This window comes from Penicillium chermesinum (genome assembly GCF_028974085.1).
Source record: "Penicillium chermesinum strain IBT 19713 chromosome Unknown utg000001l:1.0-1975020.0:1.0-1976611.0, whole genome shotgun sequence".
Classification (NCBI taxonomy): Eukaryota; Fungi; Ascomycota; class Eurotiomycetes; order Eurotiales; family Aspergillaceae; genus Penicillium; species Penicillium chermesinum.
In genome coordinates this window covers 1,031,989-1,054,061 of record NW_026695311.1, presented here as the reverse complement: position 1 = coordinate 1,054,061, position 22,073 = coordinate 1,031,989, and the positions used below count along the sequence as shown (strand labels likewise).

The 22,073-nt window shown below is 51.6% G+C and overlaps 9 protein-coding genes across 9 annotated transcripts; 5 read left to right on the top strand and 4 right to left on the bottom strand.

The window, feature by feature from the left end:
• Nucleotides 1-607: 607 nt before the first annotated feature.
• N7468_000409 (putative aldo-keto reductase (AKR13)) lies at nucleotides 608-1,806 on the top strand (the record flags this gene model as incomplete). Its single annotated transcript, XM_058469706.1, has 3 exons — nucleotides 608-754; nucleotides 865-1,034; nucleotides 1,116-1,806. 3 exons carry the CDS (start codon nucleotides 608-610, stop codon nucleotides 1,804-1,806), a joined length of 1,008 nt encoding a protein of 335 aa, XP_058335737.1.
• A 271-nt stretch (nucleotides 1,807-2,077) lies between these two features.
• N7468_000408 (DNA-directed RNA polymerase core subunit RPC19) lies at nucleotides 2,078-2,671 on the bottom strand (the record flags this gene model as incomplete). The annotated part of the gene is made up of 4 exons (XM_058469705.1): nucleotides 2,078-2,211; nucleotides 2,279-2,355; nucleotides 2,409-2,500; nucleotides 2,567-2,671. 4 exons carry the CDS (start codon nucleotides 2,669-2,671, stop codon nucleotides 2,078-2,080), a joined length of 408 nt encoding a protein of 135 aa, XP_058335736.1.
• A 2,459-nt stretch (nucleotides 2,672-5,130) lies between these two features.
• On the top strand, nucleotides 5,131-6,533 carry N7468_000407 (uncharacterized protein; the record flags this gene model as incomplete). The annotated part of the gene is made up of 3 exons (XM_058469704.1): nucleotides 5,131-5,297; nucleotides 5,376-6,007; nucleotides 6,079-6,533. The coding sequence occupies 3 exons, from the start codon at nucleotides 5,131-5,133 to the stop codon at nucleotides 6,531-6,533; spliced, it is 1,254 nt and encodes a 417-aa protein (XP_058335735.1).
• A 616-nt stretch (nucleotides 6,534-7,149) lies between these two features.
• On the bottom strand, nucleotides 7,150-8,247 carry rrp36 (putative pre-rRNA processing protein; the record flags this gene model as incomplete). Its single annotated transcript, XM_058469703.1, has 2 exons — nucleotides 7,150-8,043; nucleotides 8,098-8,247. The coding sequence occupies 2 exons, from the start codon at nucleotides 8,245-8,247 to the stop codon at nucleotides 7,150-7,152; spliced, it is 1,044 nt and encodes a 347-aa protein (XP_058335734.1).
• A 226-nt stretch (nucleotides 8,248-8,473) lies between these two features.
• On the top strand, nucleotides 8,474-10,851 carry N7468_000405 (NIF domain protein; the record flags this gene model as incomplete). Its single annotated transcript, XM_058469702.1, has 2 exons — nucleotides 8,474-9,144; nucleotides 9,219-10,851. The coding sequence occupies 2 exons, from the start codon at nucleotides 8,474-8,476 to the stop codon at nucleotides 10,849-10,851; spliced, it is 2,304 nt and encodes a 767-aa protein (XP_058335733.1).
• Nucleotides 10,852-11,514: 663 nt separating this feature from the next.
• Nucleotides 11,515-13,280, top strand: N7468_000404 (phosphotransferase family protein; the record flags this gene model as incomplete). Its single annotated transcript, XM_058469701.1, has 4 exons — nucleotides 11,515-11,533; nucleotides 11,581-11,876; nucleotides 11,936-12,317; nucleotides 12,382-13,280. The coding sequence occupies 4 exons, from the start codon at nucleotides 11,515-11,517 to the stop codon at nucleotides 13,278-13,280; spliced, it is 1,596 nt and encodes a 531-aa protein (XP_058335732.1).
• Nucleotides 13,281-13,736: 456 nt separating this feature from the next.
• Nucleotides 13,737-15,355, bottom strand: N7468_000403 (putative translation elongation factor eEF-1 subunit gamma; the record flags this gene model as incomplete). Its single annotated transcript, XM_058469700.1, has 3 exons — nucleotides 13,737-14,728; nucleotides 15,077-15,272; nucleotides 15,326-15,355. The coding sequence occupies 3 exons, from the start codon at nucleotides 15,353-15,355 to the stop codon at nucleotides 13,737-13,739; spliced, it is 1,218 nt and encodes a 405-aa protein (XP_058335731.1).
• Nucleotides 15,356-15,578: 223 nt separating this feature from the next.
• Nucleotides 15,579-16,587, top strand: N7468_000402 (mitochondrial 37S ribosomal protein uS9m; the record flags this gene model as incomplete). Its single annotated transcript, XM_058469699.1, has 2 exons — nucleotides 15,579-16,443; nucleotides 16,496-16,587. The coding sequence occupies 2 exons, from the start codon at nucleotides 15,579-15,581 to the stop codon at nucleotides 16,585-16,587; spliced, it is 957 nt and encodes a 318-aa protein (XP_058335730.1).
• A 1,519-nt stretch (nucleotides 16,588-18,106) lies between these two features.
• N7468_000401 (uncharacterized protein) lies at nucleotides 18,107-19,873 on the bottom strand (the record flags this gene model as incomplete). The annotated part of the gene is made up of 5 exons (XM_058469698.1): nucleotides 18,107-18,184; nucleotides 18,232-18,287; nucleotides 18,397-18,663; nucleotides 19,059-19,265; nucleotides 19,375-19,873. 5 exons carry the CDS (start codon nucleotides 19,871-19,873, stop codon nucleotides 18,107-18,109), a joined length of 1,107 nt encoding a protein of 368 aa, XP_058335729.1.
• Between the last annotated feature and the right edge of the window lie 2,200 nt (nucleotides 19,874-22,073).

The window sequence follows — 22,073 nt, the reverse complement described above, 5'->3', positions numbered from 1 at the left end:
TTCTGCTAGATTTCGTTTATGCTCAGGGTCGACGGGCAGACTTACTTGCAGGTGCGGCAGCCATTTTTCGAATACATATTCATTTGCCTAAGGGTACGTCGAGCGCATGAAGCGCTCATTGTCAAAACGTCGATGCGGTCATAACGAGGCTCGTCTTACTTGGGGCTTGTGTGGGGCTGCGGGGACGTTTGTTTTCAAATGGTGTGGTTCGCCAGTTCGGAATTTGGGAAAGTATCTCGGGCTGAAGGCTAATTGGGTTAGAACAAGTAGCCAGAGCATATTGATGGAGTATATTTTTGGCCGAGTGATAGAGGAGAAATGACTAGTCACCCATAAGCGTAATAACATGACACATGCGTCCCAAGTCGCCAGAAGAAGGCCATTGGTCTGTTCGGAAATCCCTTCTGGATCTGCATAACTAATCTTCTTAGCCATCCACTCATACCCGAGTTTATTATTCTTCTACCTTTTTGTCTAGAGTCACTTGGAATCATGGACGGGATTTGGGATGTAAGCGGCAGAAGAGGCATTTGCGAGAGATATAAAGAGGGTGTCGTCCACATCATGGCTGACTTCAGAACTGTACTCAGATCACTTTAGACACAAAATGGCATCCAAGTTCACAAACCCCCGGCGCTTAGGCAAGAATGGTCCATTGGTCCCCGCCATTGGATATGGTATGATGGTTATGACCTCTCCATCTTACGGAGCTCCGATCGAAGATGATAAGCGTTTCGCCCTGCTTGACCGCGCCGTCGAAATTGAGGCAACCTTCTGGGACACCGCCGATTAAGTGTTCCACACGACAGCATGTCAAACGAGCATCTCTGACAGTTCAACAGCTTTTATGGTGACAACGAAGAGCTCCTGGCGCAATGGTTCAAGAGGACCGGAAAACGCGACCAGATCTTCCTCGCATCCAAGTTCGGATACGTACGCGGTAGTCCGACATTGGAGATCGATACCTCAGCCGCATACACCAAGAAGGCCTGCTACTTGACCTTGGAGACCCTCGGAATCGACCACCTTGGCCTGTGTACGTTTCAATGCTCAGAGATCTCCCTCAATCCATCATACTAACGCCCCTACAGACTACGTCCACAACGTAGACAAAGTCACCCCAATCGAGAAGACCATGCGCGCTCTCGTCGAGCTACAAGCGTACGTAAACCCCACCTACATGACCACTGGCAGAATCGAGGGCTCACTTCAACCAGCGAGGGTAAAATCAAGCACATCGGCCTTTCGTGCGTATCCTCCAGCACTATCCGGCGCGCCGCCAAAATAGCGCCTATCGCCGCCTACCAGCCCGGTTACTCGCTCTTCGAGCGCTTGATCGAAGGACCCGAAGGAACCGACGCCCTAGCTACATGTCGCGAGCTCGGCATCGCAGTTGTCTGCGCAATGCCGCTAGGCCGAGGCTTGTTGAGCTCCGCGTTCAGCCAGGGCAAGGCGATTGGAGCCGAGGCGGATGTCCGCGAGAAGATGATGCCGCAATTTCAGGATGGGGCGAAGCAGGCTAATGCGAGCTTGGCGGCCCAGATTAAGGTCGTTGCTGATCGGAAGGGTTGCAGCTTGTCGCAGTTGGCGCTTGCTTGGTTGTTGAAGCAGGGAGATGATATCTTTCCGATTCCCGGCACGAGGCAGATTAAGTACCTCGAGGATAATATGGGGGCGCTTGACGTCACGCTTACGGATGCGGAGGAGTTGGAGATTAGGGGTATTGTGGATAGGACGCCTGCTGTTGGGGGTTCGGTTCCTGACGCTTTTACTGGGATGCTTTTCCGTGACACACCGGAGGAGTAAGGGCATAATGCCCGGCGATATGCCTTGACCACGTCGGAATAATGAATATTCTTGGTTCTTATTGCTTCAAGTTTCAGCGGAATTGATCTTCCCTGGCTAAAATGGCCATTCTAAATTGGCGATCATTGGCTTTTGATCCAAATATGTACGCATTTCTATACACTACTTCAAGGTGAGTCCTTATATCCCAGAAACGATAGCTTTTTCAAACCAAACCAGAACGCCTTTCTTGTCATGTGTATCATGACATAATGCAACTAGCGATCCTCGCTCAAACTTGCATGCGATTGCTGCTCTCCTCGTTGAACCGATCCCGGCTCTCTGTGAACTTCTCAGTGACAACGTCACACAGGTCCATCAGGTCACTGAAGCCCTTCTCGAGGGCGGCTAAGGCAGTAGTCTGGTCTGTATTGACGTCAGCACACAAATGCCCATAGCTGAACTTCCAAATCCAATCATCAATAAAACCCACCGGTAGTCTGAATGCGAAGGTGCATCTTAGGGTCGGAAGGATGGGGGATAGTATAACCGCAGAATTCGACCTCGGCGCTAGCAAAAGTCAGTACAGCACAGGTTGGAGACCGAGATTTTCCAAATCATACTTCTTCATAATAGCGTAGCGCAGGGCATTGCCGAGTGTGTGGCCCTCGTTCTCAAATTGGAAGGAAGCGTTGTGTTCGTCGGCGCCCGGAAGCTATGCGATGAAGTTAGCTTTCGTACTAATGGAAAACAGAGATTGCAGTCTCTTTATGTTACATACCACTACAATGCGCTTCTCGTCCAACTGGATAGGGACCTCCGGCTGTTCTTGTCCCGCGTCGACCATAGACTGGTCTTGGGAGTCTGAGTGGACGGAGCCTGGCATGGCGAGAGGTATTCGTGAAGAATTGGTGGGTCGGTTGCGATTGATCGGGGCGTATAGTGATGATTTCGTGTGAGGATTAGGTATTCTGCCACTTCCCGATCCAGCTGGCACCAGAAGAACGTGGATTCGCAGAAATAGAATGACGTTCAACTGCAGACCCCGAAAGAAAAAAAGTGGGTTATCGATAGCGATCCACCGCCTTCTATTTTGGGACGGATATATTGAACTTCGACTCCAGCTCAGCGTTGATAAACATCATTCCTGGATTATACTTTTTTAGGAGATTGAAATGTCTTGTCATTTTCGCGACCATGCAAAACTGATATGTTGTGCAGGAGTCATAATGCTGTGTAGCGGGCGATTGGAAGATGGCGTCTCACAGCAGGAACAGCTGGTCTGCTGCCGTTGACAGGGTCAACGGTTTAGTTAGGGCAGCTGGCTTGACAGAGCTTCACGAGCATACACTGTGTAAGGGATATGGAGACTTCCTGGCCGAGCTCTTAGACATGATTATACACACAACGCATACACTTAAATTTTGATTCGCCGTATGCCGTGGCATTTACGGAGGACGCAACTCTAAAAGGAATCAGACCAGACCCCCTAGTCTCATCCCGCAAAGGGTCCAGCCCTCGAATGTCTGAGCCACTCAGACACCCAGCAGCGCCCCTCTTGGGATAACCTATCACGTCATACAAACCCTAGTTCAAAAAAAATCAGCCTACATAATTCTGCAAAGTGGTCCCGAAGTAGGTGACGGGGTGACGGGTGACGAAGTGACTCGAGTGCAGCAGCGCAATGCGGACTCCGTGGCTGATAGCGGGGAAGTTGTCAGGAATGGAAAAAAAGAAAAAAAGTTTGACAGATCGAAGATCCATGCACAGCTTTAATCTACTCGGAGCAGGACTATTGCTTCCGCTACTTTGCAAAGGGCCAGAGCAGTCAAAAGCTCCCCGGTCAGCCAATGACTGTGGTGGAGCAGACGGATACGAACCACTCTGGCCCCGGCACTATTGGATTCTTAAGATTGCCCCATCGCGGAGCTCCAATAAGCACGGCCATTCTTTGCAGCCACCATGTCAGCGGAGCCTCCATCTTAAGTCCATGCTTGAGCAGCCTTCGAAAAGTGCCCACAATACGGAGTATACGGCGATTCTTTCTGAGATCGGCTGGGACGTTCTTCCCATCCTATAGGCTTGGGCCTCCTTGACGAACACCTCCCTTATGCGGAGCTGAGACCGTGACTTGCAGCCAATCAGTGGCCCCGAAGAGCAATGAAATCAGGTCTTCTGCATGAGCGAGCTAGCGGTAAATGCAGCCGGGCATTGACATTTGGGTTTGCATTGTGATCCACAGGAAGGGGTGGGGGAAGCCATGGCTGGACCTATCCTGTCTCTGCTGTGACCTCTGTGCAAGAAAAACCGCATGTCTCAAGCCTCCCTGTCAGGCTCTGTGGGTTCATGCAGTCTCACCCTGCCCGTCACAGACTATCGATGGAGGGAGCCACAGGCCATGTTGCTGTAAGCGCCGCAAAGGCCACGATGTGAACCCCGTGGGATGCCGATCGATAATTGGGGGCCGAGTGGGTCGGGGCCTTCAAAACGAAACTATTGAGACGTGAAACCCCGCTGAAAAATCTGACCTCCTCATATTAATTGGAATGAGCCTACTCCGTACTCCGTAGTGGATTTGTAAACTCATAGGCTTAGTTATAGGGGCCAAATTATGGACTCATGGCGTCGTGGAATGGAGGTTACTTGTACTGCCCGCAGTCGAGGACATTGTCAGTTAGCGCAGCAGGAGTAGGACTGGGCGCTTCCATGACTCGTCCCGTAGACTCCCTGGTTTCAGGAGTGTGTCCTCTATGCGATGGAAACAGAAACCACTGGTGTCTCAGGCCGAGCAAGCTGATACGCCCGGGCGTAGATGGTGTGGGAGCCCCTGCTCCACCACGAAACCTCTTGTACCCGCAAATTGTGGCCTCGGCTGATCTTGACGAACCATGTCCCTGGCCCTGGTCGTGTTGGTGGTGGCATCCCTATCATCCTGAGCCCCTGGAGAACCATGAATTTCATCCGAAACTCTCCACTTTCCCCCCCTTCTCCTTTCCTCTTTAGTTAAACTCTACTCGTCCTCGCTTCTCGCTTCTGGGCCTGGTCTTTGGATCTTTTGGGGTGCTGTTGGTTCTTTGAACTTGTAATCTTGGTTTTTCTGGGTTTGCCGCCTAACCGTCCCCTCCATTCCCCTCCCATCTGGCCTTTCCAACCTTCTTCTTCCCTTCTTTGTCCTGTATTCGCCCGTGTACAAGACCTCAGGTTGGAACTTGCGTCAGAGCCGTCATAGTGTCTGAGTCCTCCCGCTCGTTCATGCTCGCCTTATAATCGCCCTCGGGAGGCTTTCTGGAGGACAGGAAATAAGAGAAATATATCTATAAAAAAGAGGACAACATCCAACCCGCCATGTCTACGGCAGTGGCTTCTGCGCCTGCAGCCTCGTTGTCTTCGCCGCATACCAACCGCGATCGCAGCCCCAAGAACTGTCCGACCTTGGCCCCGGTGAATTCTTCGCCGCCTCGGAATCCTCAGGATGATTCAGCAAAGGAATCTCCCAAGAACCTCTCGTCTCCGTAAGTGGTGCTGTTCGGGGCACCAGTCCCAGATATGCTAACGTCATGCGCGGGTCGCAAAGCAGCACTGCCCCTGAGGATCACGGTGAAAAAGGAGCCAGCTTCATCACCTAAGATCCAGTCTCGTCCCCGACCACGCAAGTTAGACTTATCCACCAGCCTGCCATCGTCGAGTGGTCTTACTGTTCGCCCGCCCGGAGGACCCATGACTGCTCGCGATGGCGTCAGAATGCAGGACCTGGGTATGGCGTGCTTGTCGCCGGGCTTCCAAACTCACGACCCGGCGATGCGGGAACAGCTTCAGCGCAGTCTTTCCGTCCGGGATCAGCAACGGTCGATCATCGAGTCGCGACTTCAGAAATCAGCGAAGAATGATGGCCCGGATGGCGTCAAGCCGTCCGAGGCGGGGTTTATGAACATGCCCAAGTCTTCCAAGCGACGACCGCCGCCAGGTCTCTCGATTGTGCCTCCATCCGCCTCACAATTCGCCAATGAGCGCGTCGTGCAGTCGGCGCCGCTCAACCAAACCTTCACCGGCCGATATCAACCCCAGCCTCTAACCCGCCATGTTGTCAACCAGAGTCCCACCCTCGGCTCAACCTCGCATATGCACCAAGTCCCCGCCAACCAGACGAATAATCGCCTCCCCCTCTCTCGGATGTCTTTGGATCTGAATCGCTGGGTCGCGACCGTGATGCCCGTCAAGGGCTGTACGTAAATGCCTCCAGTACCAACTCGTCACAGTCTAATCTTGCGCCCATGCCTTCCCCCGGCCTTCCAGGCCAGTCTCAGAGCCGGCCTCGTGAGTACCGATCTGCTGAAGAAGCAGTCCAAGAATTGTCCGGCGGCCGCGAGGAGCTGCTGCCTCGCATCGTTCACTATGGCGGTCACCAGCCACCCACCCCGCCATCCCCTCAAACGATGCATATGGCCCCCAAAACGGCCCCCTTGGCCAGTGAAGGTGCAGCCCATGCGGCGCATGCTGCGATGCTACACACCGCCGAAGTCACCGCGCGTCGCCGCCCGCGCAGTGAGTATGAGAATGACAATGGCAGCCCGCCCCTGGGCCGTCAACCTGACCCTCATTATCGCCCCAATCCTGCTACCCAACCGGGTCCCAACTCCACCTTCTATGGTCCATTTGGCGCGGGTCGGGACTCGCCTGAAACTCAGCGGAAGAAAAAGGAGGAATTCCTGGGCCTGTGTGCCCGAGCGTGGGATCTGTTTCACTCTTGAAGCACATTTTGCCATTACTTCTAATAATACCATCGTGCATGGACTTGAAGCCCCTGGCCTAATGAAGGCGGCTTCCAAGCCATGTCAAGGGTTGCAGTGGCAACCCGCTCTCTGTGGAAAGACAGAATAGGACAGCGATTCAGTCTCCACCTCTATCGCCCTGTCTAAAATCCGCAGCGACAAAATCTTCTACTCGAAAGAGTTTTTCTTTCCTAGCTATGGCCCTCTTAGCCGGTCTTCCATGAACGGGCCATTCTATATATGATACTGATGTTTATATCTCATTTTTGATCCACGGTACGACAGTGGCGAGCCTCTGGCTCCTGGAAAATATTTGCGCTTGTGAACCTTGCATCTCGATGTTAATGCAGTGGCGTTTGGGTGGAATCTTTGCTTTTTACTATATACCTTATCTTCTGCATACTACTTTTGGAGCTTTAGCATTAAATGGGTTTCTCGAGTTTTCGGCCGGCTCTGACTGGTCTTCCCGAGTTAGGAATCTAATGTAGTGATTGGGCATTGATCACTTGCGAACCGTTTCCCGTGCAAAGAAAAAAGTCCTGTATGATAATAAATTGGAAAACATTTACTTCGAAACAAAATGGGTATCTACAGATCAATCCAGCCGTCTCCTCTTGCCCCTATCGACCGGAGGCCCATCGTCACTTGTTCCCCGACGCTCCATGGGCATATCCTTCCTCTCCTTGGACGCAATCTTCTTGCGCCGTCTTTCCAGCGCCTTTGCCCGATCCCTCGACTTCATGCCCTCATACTTCTTCTCCAGAACCTGCTTCTTGAGATCAGACCTCTTCAAGAAGTAAGGCGTACTCTTCTTGCCCTCCCGCAGCAGCTGCTTCTCACGCTTTTTATGCTCAGAAATAATTTCCCGCTCCCGCTTCTTGTTCTCCAGCGCCTTCATCCGGTCCGTCTCAGACCGGATCTGCTTCTTCAGCTCTTCCTTCTGCTGCGCATTCTTTGTCCTCCGGTACTGCTCCTTCAACTCCTTCAGCTCCTGCGCCCGATACTCATCTAAGAATGCATACGCCTTGCTCGTGCCCTCCGAGTACCGCCCCGCGCCACTGTGCCCCATCACTGCGGCGTCGAACCGCGGGTCTCGCGCTTTGGGGGCGGCGGGCGGTTCGATGACGGTGCGCTTGCGAGAAACGGCATACTTGGAGGACATCTCCATCGGCGCGTGCTTGGAGGGGCGGGCGGGCTTTTGCTCGCTTTTGCTGGCTGCTTTTGGTTTGCCTTCTTGTTTCTGCTCACGGGCTTCGCGGATGCGAGCGCGGATTTCCTCGATTGGAGACACGGTGGTCTCTGTGCTTTCTTTGGTGGCTCTTTCTTTGCGTTTCTTCGGGCCCACGGAGGCCTGGGCTTTGGCGAGGGCTCCGAATGAGATGTTGCTCAGTGAGGCTTGGATGTCCTCGTCCTCGTCCTCGTCCTCATCTTCGGAAGCAAGTTCTTCTTCGTCTCCTTCTTCGCTGTCCTGCTCCGAGCCTTCATCTGACTGGATTACTGGTTAGTTTCTGTACTTGTAAGGTGGGGGAAGAGTAGATCGTACGTCTTGCGATTCGATATCTTCGGTGTTGGAGTCGGAAGCCCGGCCACGCTCGTCCTGGGAGGCAGCCTCGGCGTCAGAGGCCTCAGAGTAAGAGTCCTCGTCAGCAGGCCTTGCCCGCACACGGCGGTTCAGCATGTCTTGAATTGCCATGTTGGATGTTTTGTGTCGAGATTGAAACACAGAGTGAAAAATAAGATTACTGCCAAGGCGGTGAGACGATAACGCTGATTAGAACGTTTTTTCTGCAACTCATCAGGTCGCAGGTTCCACATGCCTTGCTCGCCTTGGGCTTCGCGGTGGGCTTCCTTCATACGCTCGAGACTGGGTGTCTACAAATCCTTCGAGTAGGTATATGTCTTCCATATCATCTCATAGCATGTTGCCAATGTTTGTCTCATCTAGCAACTCGCCTCCCGCACGTTTACCCTCGAAGCGTCTTTCCTCCGAGCCCGAGCCTCGAGAATCTGCCAAAGTGTCGCGTCCTGGGGACGGTAAAAGGAGGAGGCTTGAGTCGCAAGCTTACAGTGCTGCCTCTGAGCCTCCGGTTTACAGTTCGCGGCTCTATTACGCGCCGGTGGAGCGTGGTGCGGAACGCCAAAGCTCGTGGCCGAATGCCCCGCGGAATGGCTACAGTGGATACTCTCCTCCAGGTAGTGTGTATGGGCCTGTGACTCGTAGTTCTCTCCCAGGGCCGAATCCTCAGTTACCGTATAACAACCAATTCAGCCCGTATCCACAGGACTTCAAGCGACCGAGTCCAGGATTCATACAATCTCCAGCACCTCCAGGAGCTCCGATACTGAGCACTTTCAATGCGAATGCGCCTTTCTGGAATCCAGCCAATATCAACCCGGCGACAGATTACCACCCGCCGGCCTATGTTAACCCTCCATTCTTCTCGCCTTCCTACTCGCACGTGTCGCCAGACATGAACCCGATGCTACCATCTCACCCTTTGATGAATTCCGTGGGTGGGTTGGAGGCACCCCCATACAACACGTCGTTGCTACGAGTCTGGGTCCGCAAAGAAAGAGGTCAGTTACACCGGTAGTGCAAGCGCCTGATCCCAAGTCCACGTACTTGGAACAGTCGTTACAGCCGCCTCGACCCTGCCAACCCAGACCACTTCTGGTCATTCTTGACCTAAACGGAACTTTGATTCTTCGGAAACATAAAAAGCTCCCCCCTTCCTACACCCGACGCGCCGGTCTGGACCACTTCCTGGACAAGCTGACAAGCAACTATTCGGTGATGATCTGGACGAGTTCTAAGCCCGCGACCTGCAACGCAGTATGTGATGAGTTATTCCCCGCAACAGGCAAACGGAAGCTCGTGGCACGTTGGGACCGAGAGAAATTCGGCCTTACGCCCCGGCAGTATAACTCGAAGCTCCAAGTGTACAAAGAGCTGCATAAGGTGTGGGAAGACCCGGTGATCAGATCACGGTATCCGGGCAACAAGCCAATCGAGACAGGTGGAAAGCCCGGGGGCAAATTTGCCCGCAAGAAGTTGGCAAAGCAGATCGCTGCGGTTTCCGCATCAAAGACCGTGGGGCAGTGGGATCAGACCAACACCGTTCTTATCGACGATAGCAAACTCAAGGCTATTAGCGAACCGTACAATATTCTGGAGATCCCTGAATTCACGAACGACGCCACTATTGATGAGTCGGATTTATTTGCGAAGGTACTCGGGCGTCTTCACGTCCTGGCGCGTCACGACGACGTCTCCAAGGTCCTACGCGTGTGGAACGAGCGACTTGCGGATAGCGGCGGCAACATCTTAGATCTGGACATCAGCCCTGAGAAGCCTGACGAGCCAGAAATACATGACTCGGAGGATTCTGACATCGGTGGTGGAACACCACTTCTACCCCCACAACAACCCAACAACAGCAACAGCAACAGCAACCCAGCTTCGTCACGCAAAAAGGATAGGAAGAACAAGAACAAGCCTGCACCTTCGCCTGAAGAAAAAGCTGCACTGAAAGAAGCAAAGAAAGCACGCAAGAAGGCTCGCAAGGCCGAGAAGAAAGAACGGGAAGCCTTAGCCCCTCCAGTCCCAAGCAAAAAACAAAAGCAAGCCATGCAGGATGACCTCAGTGCGGAGGCCAATGCACTGGTCATGGATCTCCAATCAGCCCCCCAGATTCCAAGTCAACAGTATGACGGTCCTGACGACGCCGGCCCCAAAAGAAGCATGCCGGCTCAGCCCGTCAATCAAAGGAAGAAGAAGAAGAATTCCAAGCCAAACGCATTGCTCAAGGATCTGTCCTCCAACCACCAGAACACAAGCGACCAGCGCGAGGCTATGAACGCAGCTATTAGCTCTGCCCACGACCGCAACGCTCCACGCCACAACTTCCGCCCTCGCAACAATCCTGCACAAACAGCTACTGTTGAAGCACCCTCTGCCGGTGCGGCTGTGTCCATCCCCGGTCTGGTCCTCTCTTCGCCTGCCGAAACTGCGGCTGTGGCGCTGGAGCACGGCCACGTCGATACTATCCCCGCTCCCCTGGAAGCGCCGCGTTCCCCTTCGCCGCTTACCAGCGAGGATGAGAAGGTCGAGGCTCCGGACGCTGACAGCGTGTACTCGCCAACTAGCTTTGCGCCAGCTGAAACCGAGCAGCCGGAGCAATCTGCGCAACCTGAGCAACTTGAGCGACCTGATCGACCTGCTTCGCCCGCTATCTCGTCAGTGTCGGGAAATTCGTTGCTGGATCGCTTGGAGGATGGCCTTGGGCTTCGCGTTTAGGAAGAAGTATTTTATTACCCCATTCGGTACTGTGATTGACTTTGAGGGAGGAACTTTGCTAGAATCCGTACTCCGAACCAAAATCCTGTAAATAATGTTGAGATATCCATTGTGGCGCGCAAGTGCGCTCAATTCTTTTGTCACTTCTTTCACATGATGAATTAGAGCTGTAGAAGAGGATCTATAAAATACAGTATAGAAAGAAAGAATATATAACTCTGATGGATCTAGAATAACAGGCACGGACTATTTATACAGCAGGTTCCTTATATAAAAAACATTATGACTATTAACCTAGTTAGTTACTCGACTCGCGAGTCCCAATATGGTCACGTGCTGGTCCTCTATAGAGGATCCAGGGGCCACTACTTATTGTTCTCCACAACACCTGTATCATCATCATGCATAGCAAAGCGGCATTCGATGGGTGGATCTTATTTTTTGCTTCTTGATTTCCTCGGCAATCTGATGTTCCTGTGATCGAGTGCCAAGTGATTTTCTGGAAGGTAGGCACCAACACAGGATTACGCTTCCTGCAATATGTACCGACACCCATCCACGCGTCTTTGGTTCTATCTCCAAAGGATAATACCAAGCCAAAAGCATCACTGTCGCTCGATTTCGAAAGCTCCAACGTTATCATATGACCACCGTCCCACCAACATGGGCTCTTCTCAGAAAGGTGAACACCATTTGAGCGCAGTTCAACATATTATTAATCCCGATCAGACTGGAATTCTCATGATGAATTCTTCAAATTCACGCGTGGCCGCTTTATTGTGGATGAGGCAGAGAACCTTCGAAAGCGAGAGATCAGGTTCGATATGAATAGGCTCGCACGAGTCGCAGCAGACTCTGTGGGCGCCTCTCGATGCGTTTCCATCAAGAAGTACCCCGACGGCATGTTCAACAAAGCATTTTTTATGTCTATGGATGATGGCCGAGAAGTCATAGCCAAGGTGCCTAACCCGAATGCTGGCGTCCCACACTTTACCACGGCTAGTGAGGTCGCTACTATGGACTTTGTATGCTTTATATTGAACTCTATCTATAACAAATCTTGCTAACAAGACTGATTTTGTAGGCCAGAAAAGTGCTTGAGACGCCGGCTCCGCGTGTACACTCGTGGAACTCGCAAGCAGGATCGCATCCTGTTGGCGCTGAATTTATTATCATGGATAAAATTGAGGGCATTCCGCTGTCCCAAGTCTGGGATACCTTAAAGCTGCCCCAGAAGCTTCAAATACTTCTTACCATGACACGTCTCCAGAAACAATGGCTGAGCGTTTCATTCTCGCATTACGGTAGCTTATACTACACAGAAGACCTACAGCAACAACCAGCAGACAGCTACTATATCAAAGATGGCAAGGCTATCAGAGATTCGGGTTTTGTTATTGGCCCCGCTACAGGCCGGGATTGGTTTGATGCAGGCCGATTAACTTTGGATATCAAGAAAGGGCCATGTATGTTGTTGTTTATATCTTTTTTGTTTATGTCTTTTTCGCGCAGCTGCTAATAATCTTATAGGGACTTCTCTTACACAATATCTAGAAGAAGTCGGAACGCGAGAGACAAAGGCTATCCAGTCTTTAAAACCGCCAAAACAGATTGTCTTATTTTATGGCCCAAAACTCTACAGACCAGACAAGGAAAAGAAACTTACTGCTCTAGCATGGTATCAACAAATCGTCGATGTCCTTATTCCAAAAGACTCTACTATCACCAGGCCCTATCTCTGGCACAACGATTTACACGATGATAACATCTTTGTAGACCCGCATAATCCCGAAAAGATTACGGGCATCATCGACTGGCAATCTTGCCATATTTCGCCCCTTTTCAACCACAATCCCGATCCAGCCTTCCTCAACTGGGATGGCCTTGAGCCTGAGATCCTCGATTTGGCGCCACGGCCGAATCTCTCAGGTCTTTCCGCAAAAGAACGATCTGCCGCTGTGCAGGAATATGCTATTCGAAACGTGTTTATTGCATGGCGGAAACTCATGCGTACAAAAAACCCCGATCTATATCGAGTAGTCGAGTTCCGAAAGATGGCAGCCTATGGCCTGATATTTCTTGCCCACCGAATGTTCGAATACGGTGAGGCGCATTTCCAATCGCTTCTGGTCGATCTGAAGGACACGTGGACGGATTTGAACAGCAATATCCCATTCCCGTTTGACTTTTCGGGAGAAGATCTCGAGCGTATTAAACTGGATAGTGATGGTGCAGTGGCAGGGGCTGAGCTTGTCACGGAGATCAAGGAGAGAATGGGCGATTTGTGGCCAGACAAAGGTTTCATCGAGCATGAACGATACGATGATTGCAAAGCTGCGCTCCACGAAGTCAAGGGTCAGCTGTTGGAGCAACTTGCTGAGACTGACGAGGAAAAGGCCGAGTACGAGCGTTATTGGCCGTTCGAATGACCTGTGATATTGAAGAGTGACAATGTGCGAGAATGATAACCTAGGGCAGCTAAAGCGCCAGTATTAGCTGAGCGGTATAGCTCGACGCCTTAGATTAATAGCAAAGACACCTCACCAATCAAATGATTCGACAAACTACAATGAGATTAACTACTCAGGGCTGGAAGTAAAATGCTGACAAAAGTCATCAGAGACACGGCCCCGATTCCTTTATTCATTGCTAGAAAAAGTAACTAGCTACGACCTAAGCCACCCAGCCAGGGCAACCGGTCAATCATCTCGCATCATCATAAGCGTAAACGTGAAACACATCGGCGCGTGACAGAAAAAAAAGTTTTTGAAAAAAATGGGGGAAGAAAGAGAAGGCAAGATGGCATAAATATGGAGGCCACAGTCGCGCATTCTCAGGGGTATTCGGGTGAAGGTCAAAAGAAAGCTAGCACGGGGCGCACAAGCTTATTTGAAGACGTGGCCGTCAGCGAAGGGGAGGTCCTGGCCATCAGCACCCTTGACAGGGACGTCCCAGGCCCAGAGGTCCTCGACGGTCTTGCGGTCAGCCTCGGAGGTGTGGTCGAGCTTCTGGAAGGAGTAGCTCTCCCAGTCGGGGGCGACGCTGAAAGCGGGCTCAGCTTCCTGGCCACGGACAAGGAAGACACCAGTGATGACGTTGGCGTAGTTGGCACCGTAGACAGCCTGGGCACCGAAGAGGTACTTGCGGGAAGCCTCAAGACGGGCGTGGAAGCCACCCACCAAGTTGTTGGACATGAAGGTGAGCTTCAGCTCGTCGTTGTACTTGTAGTCAACCTTCCAGAGGGAGTACTCATCAGGCTTGTAGTTCTGCCAGAACCAGGGAAGAGCCTCCTCACGGGTCTCCTCGTTGGAGTACTTGCGCTTCCAGTCATCGAGGATGAGAGTGGGCTTGCCAAGGGCCTCAAGGGGGTGCTTAGCCTTGGGCTTCTCCTCGGCGGGCTGCTCGGGGGCAGCAGCAGCAGGCTTGGGCTTCTCCTCCTTCTTGGGGGGAGTGTACTTGACAACCTCTTCGGCGAAGACGGGGTTGGGGAAGACAGCCTTGAAAGGCTCCTGGTTGATGATGGTGTTGTACCACCGGGTGGTGGCAGGGTTCTCGCTGCGCCAGCTCTTGTCCAGAACGGTGGCGAAGGCCCGAGTGAGAAGGGAGGCAGTGAAGGTATCAGCAAGGGTGATACGCTCACCCACAAGGTAGGTGTTCTCGGTCAGGTACTTCTCCAGGACAGCAATGGTCTTAAGAGCAGCCTTGGAGGCCTCGTCGACGGTCTTCTTGTTGTAGCCATCGAGACCGAGGAGGGGGCGGTACCAGGCACCGAAGCGGGGGAGGAGCTCAGCGTTGGCGAAGGACAACCAGCTGACAATGGAAGCGTAGTCCTGCTTGGTCTTGCCAAGGAGAGTGGTCTTCTCGTTCTGGGAGGTCACTATGAAGGCCGTAACATTAGTCAAGGTCTTAGCAATAGGTATGCAGCATTTAAGCAATCGAGCACGCAATGGAACAGACAATTCCTTCCCGAAAGAGGGGTAGGATTGCCCATTTCCCCAGAGGTTAAAAAAATTTCCGCCCAAAGTGGGGTACTCAATTTTTTCCTCTGGAGGGGTTGTGATTCAGAAGTGTATGTTATCAACAGTTATAGTTCTGCCAGGGATAACTAGATAATTTGAAAAAAATGTTCATCATAAAAGCAGGGGGTGGTTTTGCGAGGAAGCGTGCAGTTTGTCGACAAATGGAGCTAATCCAAATTTCAAGATTTTTTTTTGTTGACACATACCGTAGATGTTGATGGCGATAACCTCGGAGAGCTTGAAGCCATTGGCACCCTCAAATCCAGGGATCTTTCCGAGGGGCTGAATGGAACGGTACTCGGCACCGGTGTTGGCATCGGCCTTGGCCTCAGTCTTGACCAGCTCAAGGTCCAGGTCGTTGTGCTTGGCAGCGACCAGGACAGAGAGGGTGCGACCGTTGTCCTGCGCGACAATTAGCATTGTGAAAGGAAGGCTGGGCAGGACAAAGCACATACAGGCAGACCGTAAAGCTTTCCGAAGGCCATTTTGAAAATGAAGGAGGGTTTTTAGGGAATGGAGGGAAAAGAAAGAAAGGAGAAGGAGGGGCACAGGAGAAATTTTGTGCACGCATGGCGCGGCGCCGGCACCCGGATTAACCAATCTTGCCGGATCACGTGGCACAGGGAAAAACAGCAATTCGAGCCTTTGTTCATCGAGGGTTCCGGAGATCGCTGCCCTTCCAAAAAGAAACACCCCCAACTCCTAGTCATGGCCCGGCACGCGCCCAATGGCATTGTCCAGGCAATGCAATTGCTGCGGTTACAAGGGACTCCATATCGTCGTGTGATCCCATCCTTACGGCCAACCGCCCGCTTCTACGCGACCGAGACCGAGCCGCAGACCCCATCAACGGAGGCTTTACCAGAGCAGACCGCAGAACCCCAGCTCGAAGTCCGACCTGCACCAGAGATCAACTTCGCAAAGTTTCAGCAGCGCCCAGCTCGGATTGTCCCAGCTTCACGGGCATATTTCTCCGGCAACCCACGATTCATCGATCACGTCCTGAACCTGGAGCATTTACAACAGAAGTATGCTTCGCTCCCACAAGTGCCGGCCGGAGAAGCGCCTCGAATGGCCTGGTTCAAGCTGGCCCAGTTTCGCGACTTCGTCGGCGAGGCTGTCCCGGTCAAGAAGTACCGAAGCTTGCTCAAGCTTCTGCAGCAACTGAACCGTATTGAGCCCGGGATCGCACCGCAAGAAGTCCGCACAGCTATTTCCGTGTTCCTGCGACCGGGAAATCCGTACGCGAAGGAGCACACCCCGCGCGAGGTCGATGAGAACGGCTGTGCGCGTGCCAAGGGAAAGAGGAAGACGTCGACTGCGGTTGTGCAGCTTGTTGAGGGCGAGGGCGAGGTGCTTGTGAATGGCCGATCCATCGTGGATGTGTTCCCGAGGGTAGATGACCGAGAGAAGGCGCTGTGGGCGCTGCGATCCACCGAACGGATTGATAAGTATAACGTCTGGGTCAGAGTCCACGGCGGTGGCTCAACTGGCCAGGCAGAGGCTATCACGCTCGCCATTGGACGGGCACTGATGTTGCATGAGCCAGGTTTGAAGCCTGTTTTGCGAAAAGGTGAGCTTTTTCCTGATCTCGTGTTTTGGTTGTGGTTACTGACGCCTTCCAGCTGGTGCTATCACGGTCGATGCTCGTCGTGTGGAGAGGAAGAAGCCGGGTCATGTCAAGGCCCGCAAGATGCCTACCTGGGTCAAGCGGTGAAGACATATTTGGCGAGCGATGCTTTCTCATTTCTATCTACCATGTATTTCTATCAGCCATGGCAAGCTGCCAACCTGTTCTATATATCCTGTACTCGAATGCATACGGAGCTTCCACTTCACTTGTAACTATCAATGGCATGAAGCGTGACTAAACTTCCCCAAGTTGGATGCCTCCTCGTACCCATACCTAATATTGGCGGAGGACTGATATCCTCTCTACGTTCCTACAGGCAGCTGCAAAAGCCTGGCTGCTACGGAAGCCAGAATTATTACTATTGGTTCCTAGTACAACCTCGGGTCTTGGAAATAGCCAACCAGCCATTTCCGGTATACTAGCTATTATTCATTGTACTTTAGCTATACTAGTATATAGCCAGCCTATAGAGTCCAATGATCCGAGCAGGGTTCCATCATAATAAGGACGAGATTGGTTCTGGTCCAAATGCTGATTAGCTTCCAGAATATACCTTCCGACGTACAGAAGGACTGGGATTGAAGCTTTTCACCGAGAACTAGTGAGCCCGACATTTTTGCTTCAAAATACTAGGAGTCAAAATCATCAATTTGAAATCATTGTCCAGGCATGAATATATCGCCCATGGGACTCTGAACTATGATTCAGGGTTGCCGGGGTCGCTGGACCTCGATTGTAGTGGTAGACCTGGAACGTGAATAGAGCCTTCCAAATGTTCCAACTGAAATCTGAAGCCCTACACGTGGATTATCTGGCCCATGATTTGTAGCAAATCTGCATATAGCCATCTACAGCTGTAGGCCACGCATACGAATACGATCCCAATAGATTATGGCCATGGATTTACGGAGACCAGAAAGCCTGATCGAAAGGTGCTTCAGTGTAGCCAGACTGAGAGAACTTAGTAGATGGACAAAAACCCGATACTGAAACAGGTCTCAGTGATACACCAAATTGACGCCAGCCAGGCCTTACTTCTCTGACCGCATCTAACTCTTTTTTTTGTAACATAATCCTAGTCCCATGCATGTTTTTCTCAATCATCAGAAAGAAACAAGAGGATTAGCACATTATAAAAAGCGTGCTGACAGTGGCGAAGTATATGTACAAGCCCGACGAATTGTCCACAGGGGATGAGAGAGACAAGATGGAATAGAGATTGATGACGTAGATAATCATTGTCATTTCATATTGAAATACTTGTGGCGCATGACTCGCGCAAACAAGCAAAATAGAGGGCCGACTGGGGAGTTGTGGTCTCCCGCGAGAACACCAACAAGCCCCTTCCTACCACACACAAACAGAACCCAAAGGGAGATAAGTTGAGGTCAGATCGAAGCACAAAGCACATCGAGCCCTTTCTCGTTGGACGATCTCATATATCTCGATGATTGGTGCGATTTGCGGCGCGCTAGTGCGCAATAGCTTATGCATGGCGTAGGCGGCCCGATCGCTCCGCAGACACGCCTTGTCGTACAGCAGTGGGGGCTGAAGATGATTTAGGAATAAATTCGGGATCCGAATCTTCGTGGACGGTTCCGCCTCATTCGCTGCGGCCGACAACACTGGTCGACGTTTGGATGAGGCGGGTGGGGTTGGAAGTGAGGCGGATAAGTCGATCCTAGTTAGGGTTCAAGGGCGTGGCGCGGCAGTGGCGGGCTCAGGTACCGCTTGCATGTGCAGCTCGGGTTTACTTTCCACGAGATCGAGGCACTGGCCCAGGACTATGAGTGCGATTAGTCTGGGGGTTTTTGTAGTCCATTGCAGTCCACATGCGAGTAGAAGGTTGAACGGGAGAGGTCGTAGGCTAGCGAGCTCCGGCATACCACTTACTTGAAAGAATCTCTTCCTCCCAGATCCCCATCTGATAGTCTACCAGGCCGTGCTGCTCAAGCTGATCGCAAAGCTGAATCAAGTCTCTGCCCATAGCCTCCATACGATCTCTGGATAAGAGACTTGCTTGTGCCGGCGGGCGACCCGTCGTAATGTAATCCTGCGTTAAATCCTTCTGTTTCTGGCCAACAGCGAGCCAACAGATGTTGAAGTCCTTCCAGAGTTCCAGGCGGTCAGGATAGGAAAGATGGTCATCGCGCAGGAGTCCTATGTATCACAAAGAGGCAAATTAGTCTCCTTTGCACATTATCAGATGATGCTTGCATGACGCGTGCCTGCAGGCGAAATCACACCCCCCAAAAAAGGGTCCAAAGGGTCCAAAAGGTCCAGGCAGATAATCCGTGTAGTACGACGGCCTTTGTTTTTCCGGATCATATGTTGTCCATGAAAGGAAGAAAAGCTGCATCGAGCTTCGCAAGTTAATGAAGCAATGTCCCCACAACTCAGCGGGGGTTCACTATTGCGTTCGCCTTGCCCTGAGAGAAACCATAGATCCAGTGGACTGCAAATCAGAGATCGGACATAAAAATAGAAAGTATGAAAAGAAAAAAGAAAAAGGAAAAAAAAGAAGGTGGGTAAAATAAGAAACGAGGCGAACGTACCAAGATCTCGGGCATTGGTGACAAGCCACTCGGAAATTTCCAGTAATGATCGGCTGGCCTCCACCAATCGCCCTGCACGCGTATGGTCGAAGGTGCTGCGTAGGGCTTGCTGATACTGAGCGTACGCTTCTTCAAGAGGTGCATGCTCTGGGGCGTGGTGAGGCGGTTCCGGTTGGGTTGGCTCTAATCTGCTCGTCAAGGTCCCGACTGGGTATTCAGACATCGTGGCAGCGAAAGGCTGAGAGGTGCTTTGCCGTGCCAGGTTTAGATGATGATATGATATTTGTGGATTTGGATAGTTGAGTAGCGCGGGGACCCCCCGTCGCGGCGGAGTCTTCTGGAGTGAAATACTGTGAAACGGAAAATGGGTTCGACAGCCCATCATTTGCTGCAGACGGCCGGCTCGAGTATTGTGGAACAACGTCGAAGGGTCCTTGTGCTGGCGACGGGTGACTGAAGCTGTACAGCATGCCCGAGTCATATGGGACAAAAGGCTCGTGGCGCTGTTGCGAGCGTCGCCGGAGGAGAGTTTGCGGATGCGCAGGTTGATGCTCCAGGTGCGATGGCGTCCGCCGCACGAAGTCCGGATAGTCCTGCACCTCATTGGACTGCAATGAACCGCCGTGGAAAGGAGCGCCTGTGTATCCGTAATCATAGGCCATTGGGGCACGATCGGGTGCCTGCGACATCCCTGCTGGGTCCCCCATCTGATGCATGGCGGATTCGAATGACTCGGTTGCACGGCCACCGGCCGAGCCATTCCCAGATCGTGCCATCAATCGCTCATGATGTCTCATTCGTTGGTCGCCATCCATGAGGCCGTCCCACACGGACCTGCGTAGATCGAGATACGCCCACTGTTTGGGAGATATTGGTGGACTTGCGTAGGATGCCAGCTTGAATGAACAATTCTCCGAACTTTCCAAGCAGTTTGGCGGAAGGGATACCTCTTGTGGCTCTCCCGCTTTGTATAGCGTTCTGTGCTCTTGTCTCTTTCCTTCTTCTTCTTCTTCTTCTTCTTCTTTTTTCGTGGCGCCTGACTCCTTGTCACCCAGCTTTATAGCTCTGTATAATCAGTCGTGAATGGCGTCGACCGGAGCAATAGCCTGTATCAGACCTGATCTGAGGGCGGAGAATGTCTTCCAAAAAAAAAAAATAAACAACACAAGGGCCAAGGAGATTGTACATATACCACAGGTGATATGCGCAGATGAACCTAGATCTAGGAAGCCCGACAGTACAGTACCCAAATTGGGAAACGAAAAGGAACTAAGAGGAAAAAAGGAAAGTGGAAGGAACAAACTATAAGACAAACAAAAATGAGAAAAATGAGAAATACCAAATATGGAAATTACGTACGTAGGGCCAATAATGATGAGATGAGATAAAAAAAAAGTTTTATCGAAAATGATCAAAATAGAGAAAGTAGAATAGGGAAAAAATAGAAAAATAGAAAAATAGAAAAAAAAAAGAAAAAAGCCTCACAGCAATCGGAGCCAAATCCTCAGAAAACCAGGCGAAGGGCATACGAAGAATATGACGAATCTGATCCAAGAATTTCAGCGAGAGCAGGGGCAAACTTGAAGGATGACTAGAGTCGGAGAAAAAAAAAGGGGAAAAGCCAAAAGGTAGGAAGAAACGCAGTAGCTGAACAGACCTGTAACACTTGCCCGAGCGACTGGGGAAAAAGCACGGGTAGTTCTTCATCGGGCTCGTGTCATGATCCGTCGTTTTGGGGCCTTGGGGAGCTTTAGTGTTTGGGTAGAAGGGGCTATACTCCGTAGCATTTCCGACTATGTATTCTGGGCGCTCTAAGCTTGCCGATCACAGTGATCTACGCCTACACTCGTTCCGGTGGGCCGTACTTTTGCGCCCAGGAACCCGACACAGTGGGCCACTAAGAAAAAACCAAATAAAAAAAAAAGAGCTAGGGATGAGTCTTTTCCAATTGCTGCAGATATGCAAATAAGAGATGGCTTGGACGGAGAGACCTGAACAGACGATGAACGGTATGGGCCGGGGTGGTGTTTAGGGTCAGGTGAGCGTGTACTTTCAAGGGTTGGAACTTCCAAGGGTTAGATTGATTGGGATTTGATTTCATTTTGGGAGGAATTGGGGGATTCGTAATCTCCCAATCGGCCTGGATGTAATGGCTTTGCCTCTCTTCGGATTTAAGCCCAGGGAATAATCTATTCATGGTGAATGATTTTTATTTTTATTTTTTATTTTTATTTTTCGATGTGTAACCCATCTGCTCGGGGCTGACAATCCATGAAGCCGTGGCTGATGCCTTATGACCAAAAACTCGCATGAAATCCCCTTGCTCGGTAGTTTGGCCGATCCCCACTAGGGCCAAGGGGCAACAAGGAAGAAGCAAATCAGCCGTGGCTGGATCCACTAGCGAAAGTGTCAGGCCTAGCCGCGACCCAGCCGAGTGGAAAGTAGTCGATTGACGTGCCTAGTTGGACCCGAATGGAAAGTTCATGAAGGATCGGCTAAACCCACTATCAACCTTGGATCGAGATCGACTTCAGGTCAACGGATACCAAGATCCGGCATAGGGGGGCTGGGCTCCTGTTTGTACATTCCCGAGAGGCGTAGATTGTCCGGACAGCCGCCGTGGTTCCCCACCCTTTACCGGCAAGAATAGGGGATGATGGGTACTTCAGGCACTTCAGAATACAGGACTAGGAGCAGGCGGTGCAGCTTGACGCCTGGACGCCTATCGAGTACCTTCAGCGGGAAAGTATTACAAATACATGAGCCCATCGCCGGGCGACTTGCATCATGTCTCTAGCCCAAGGACCTCGATTGGGATCCCAAAGAGCGAAAAAGAGCACAAAGAATATAATTGCATGATAATCTGGAAAGAGAAGCGCAGTCTAATAATTCCATTGTCAAGCAATCGGAGCTACCCAAGATCTAAACACAAATACTTGTACCCAAGAGGCCAATTTGAGACATCCGATCCCATTGTCTGCCCAATGTTGCCGATCCACATCACCCCCATGGCAC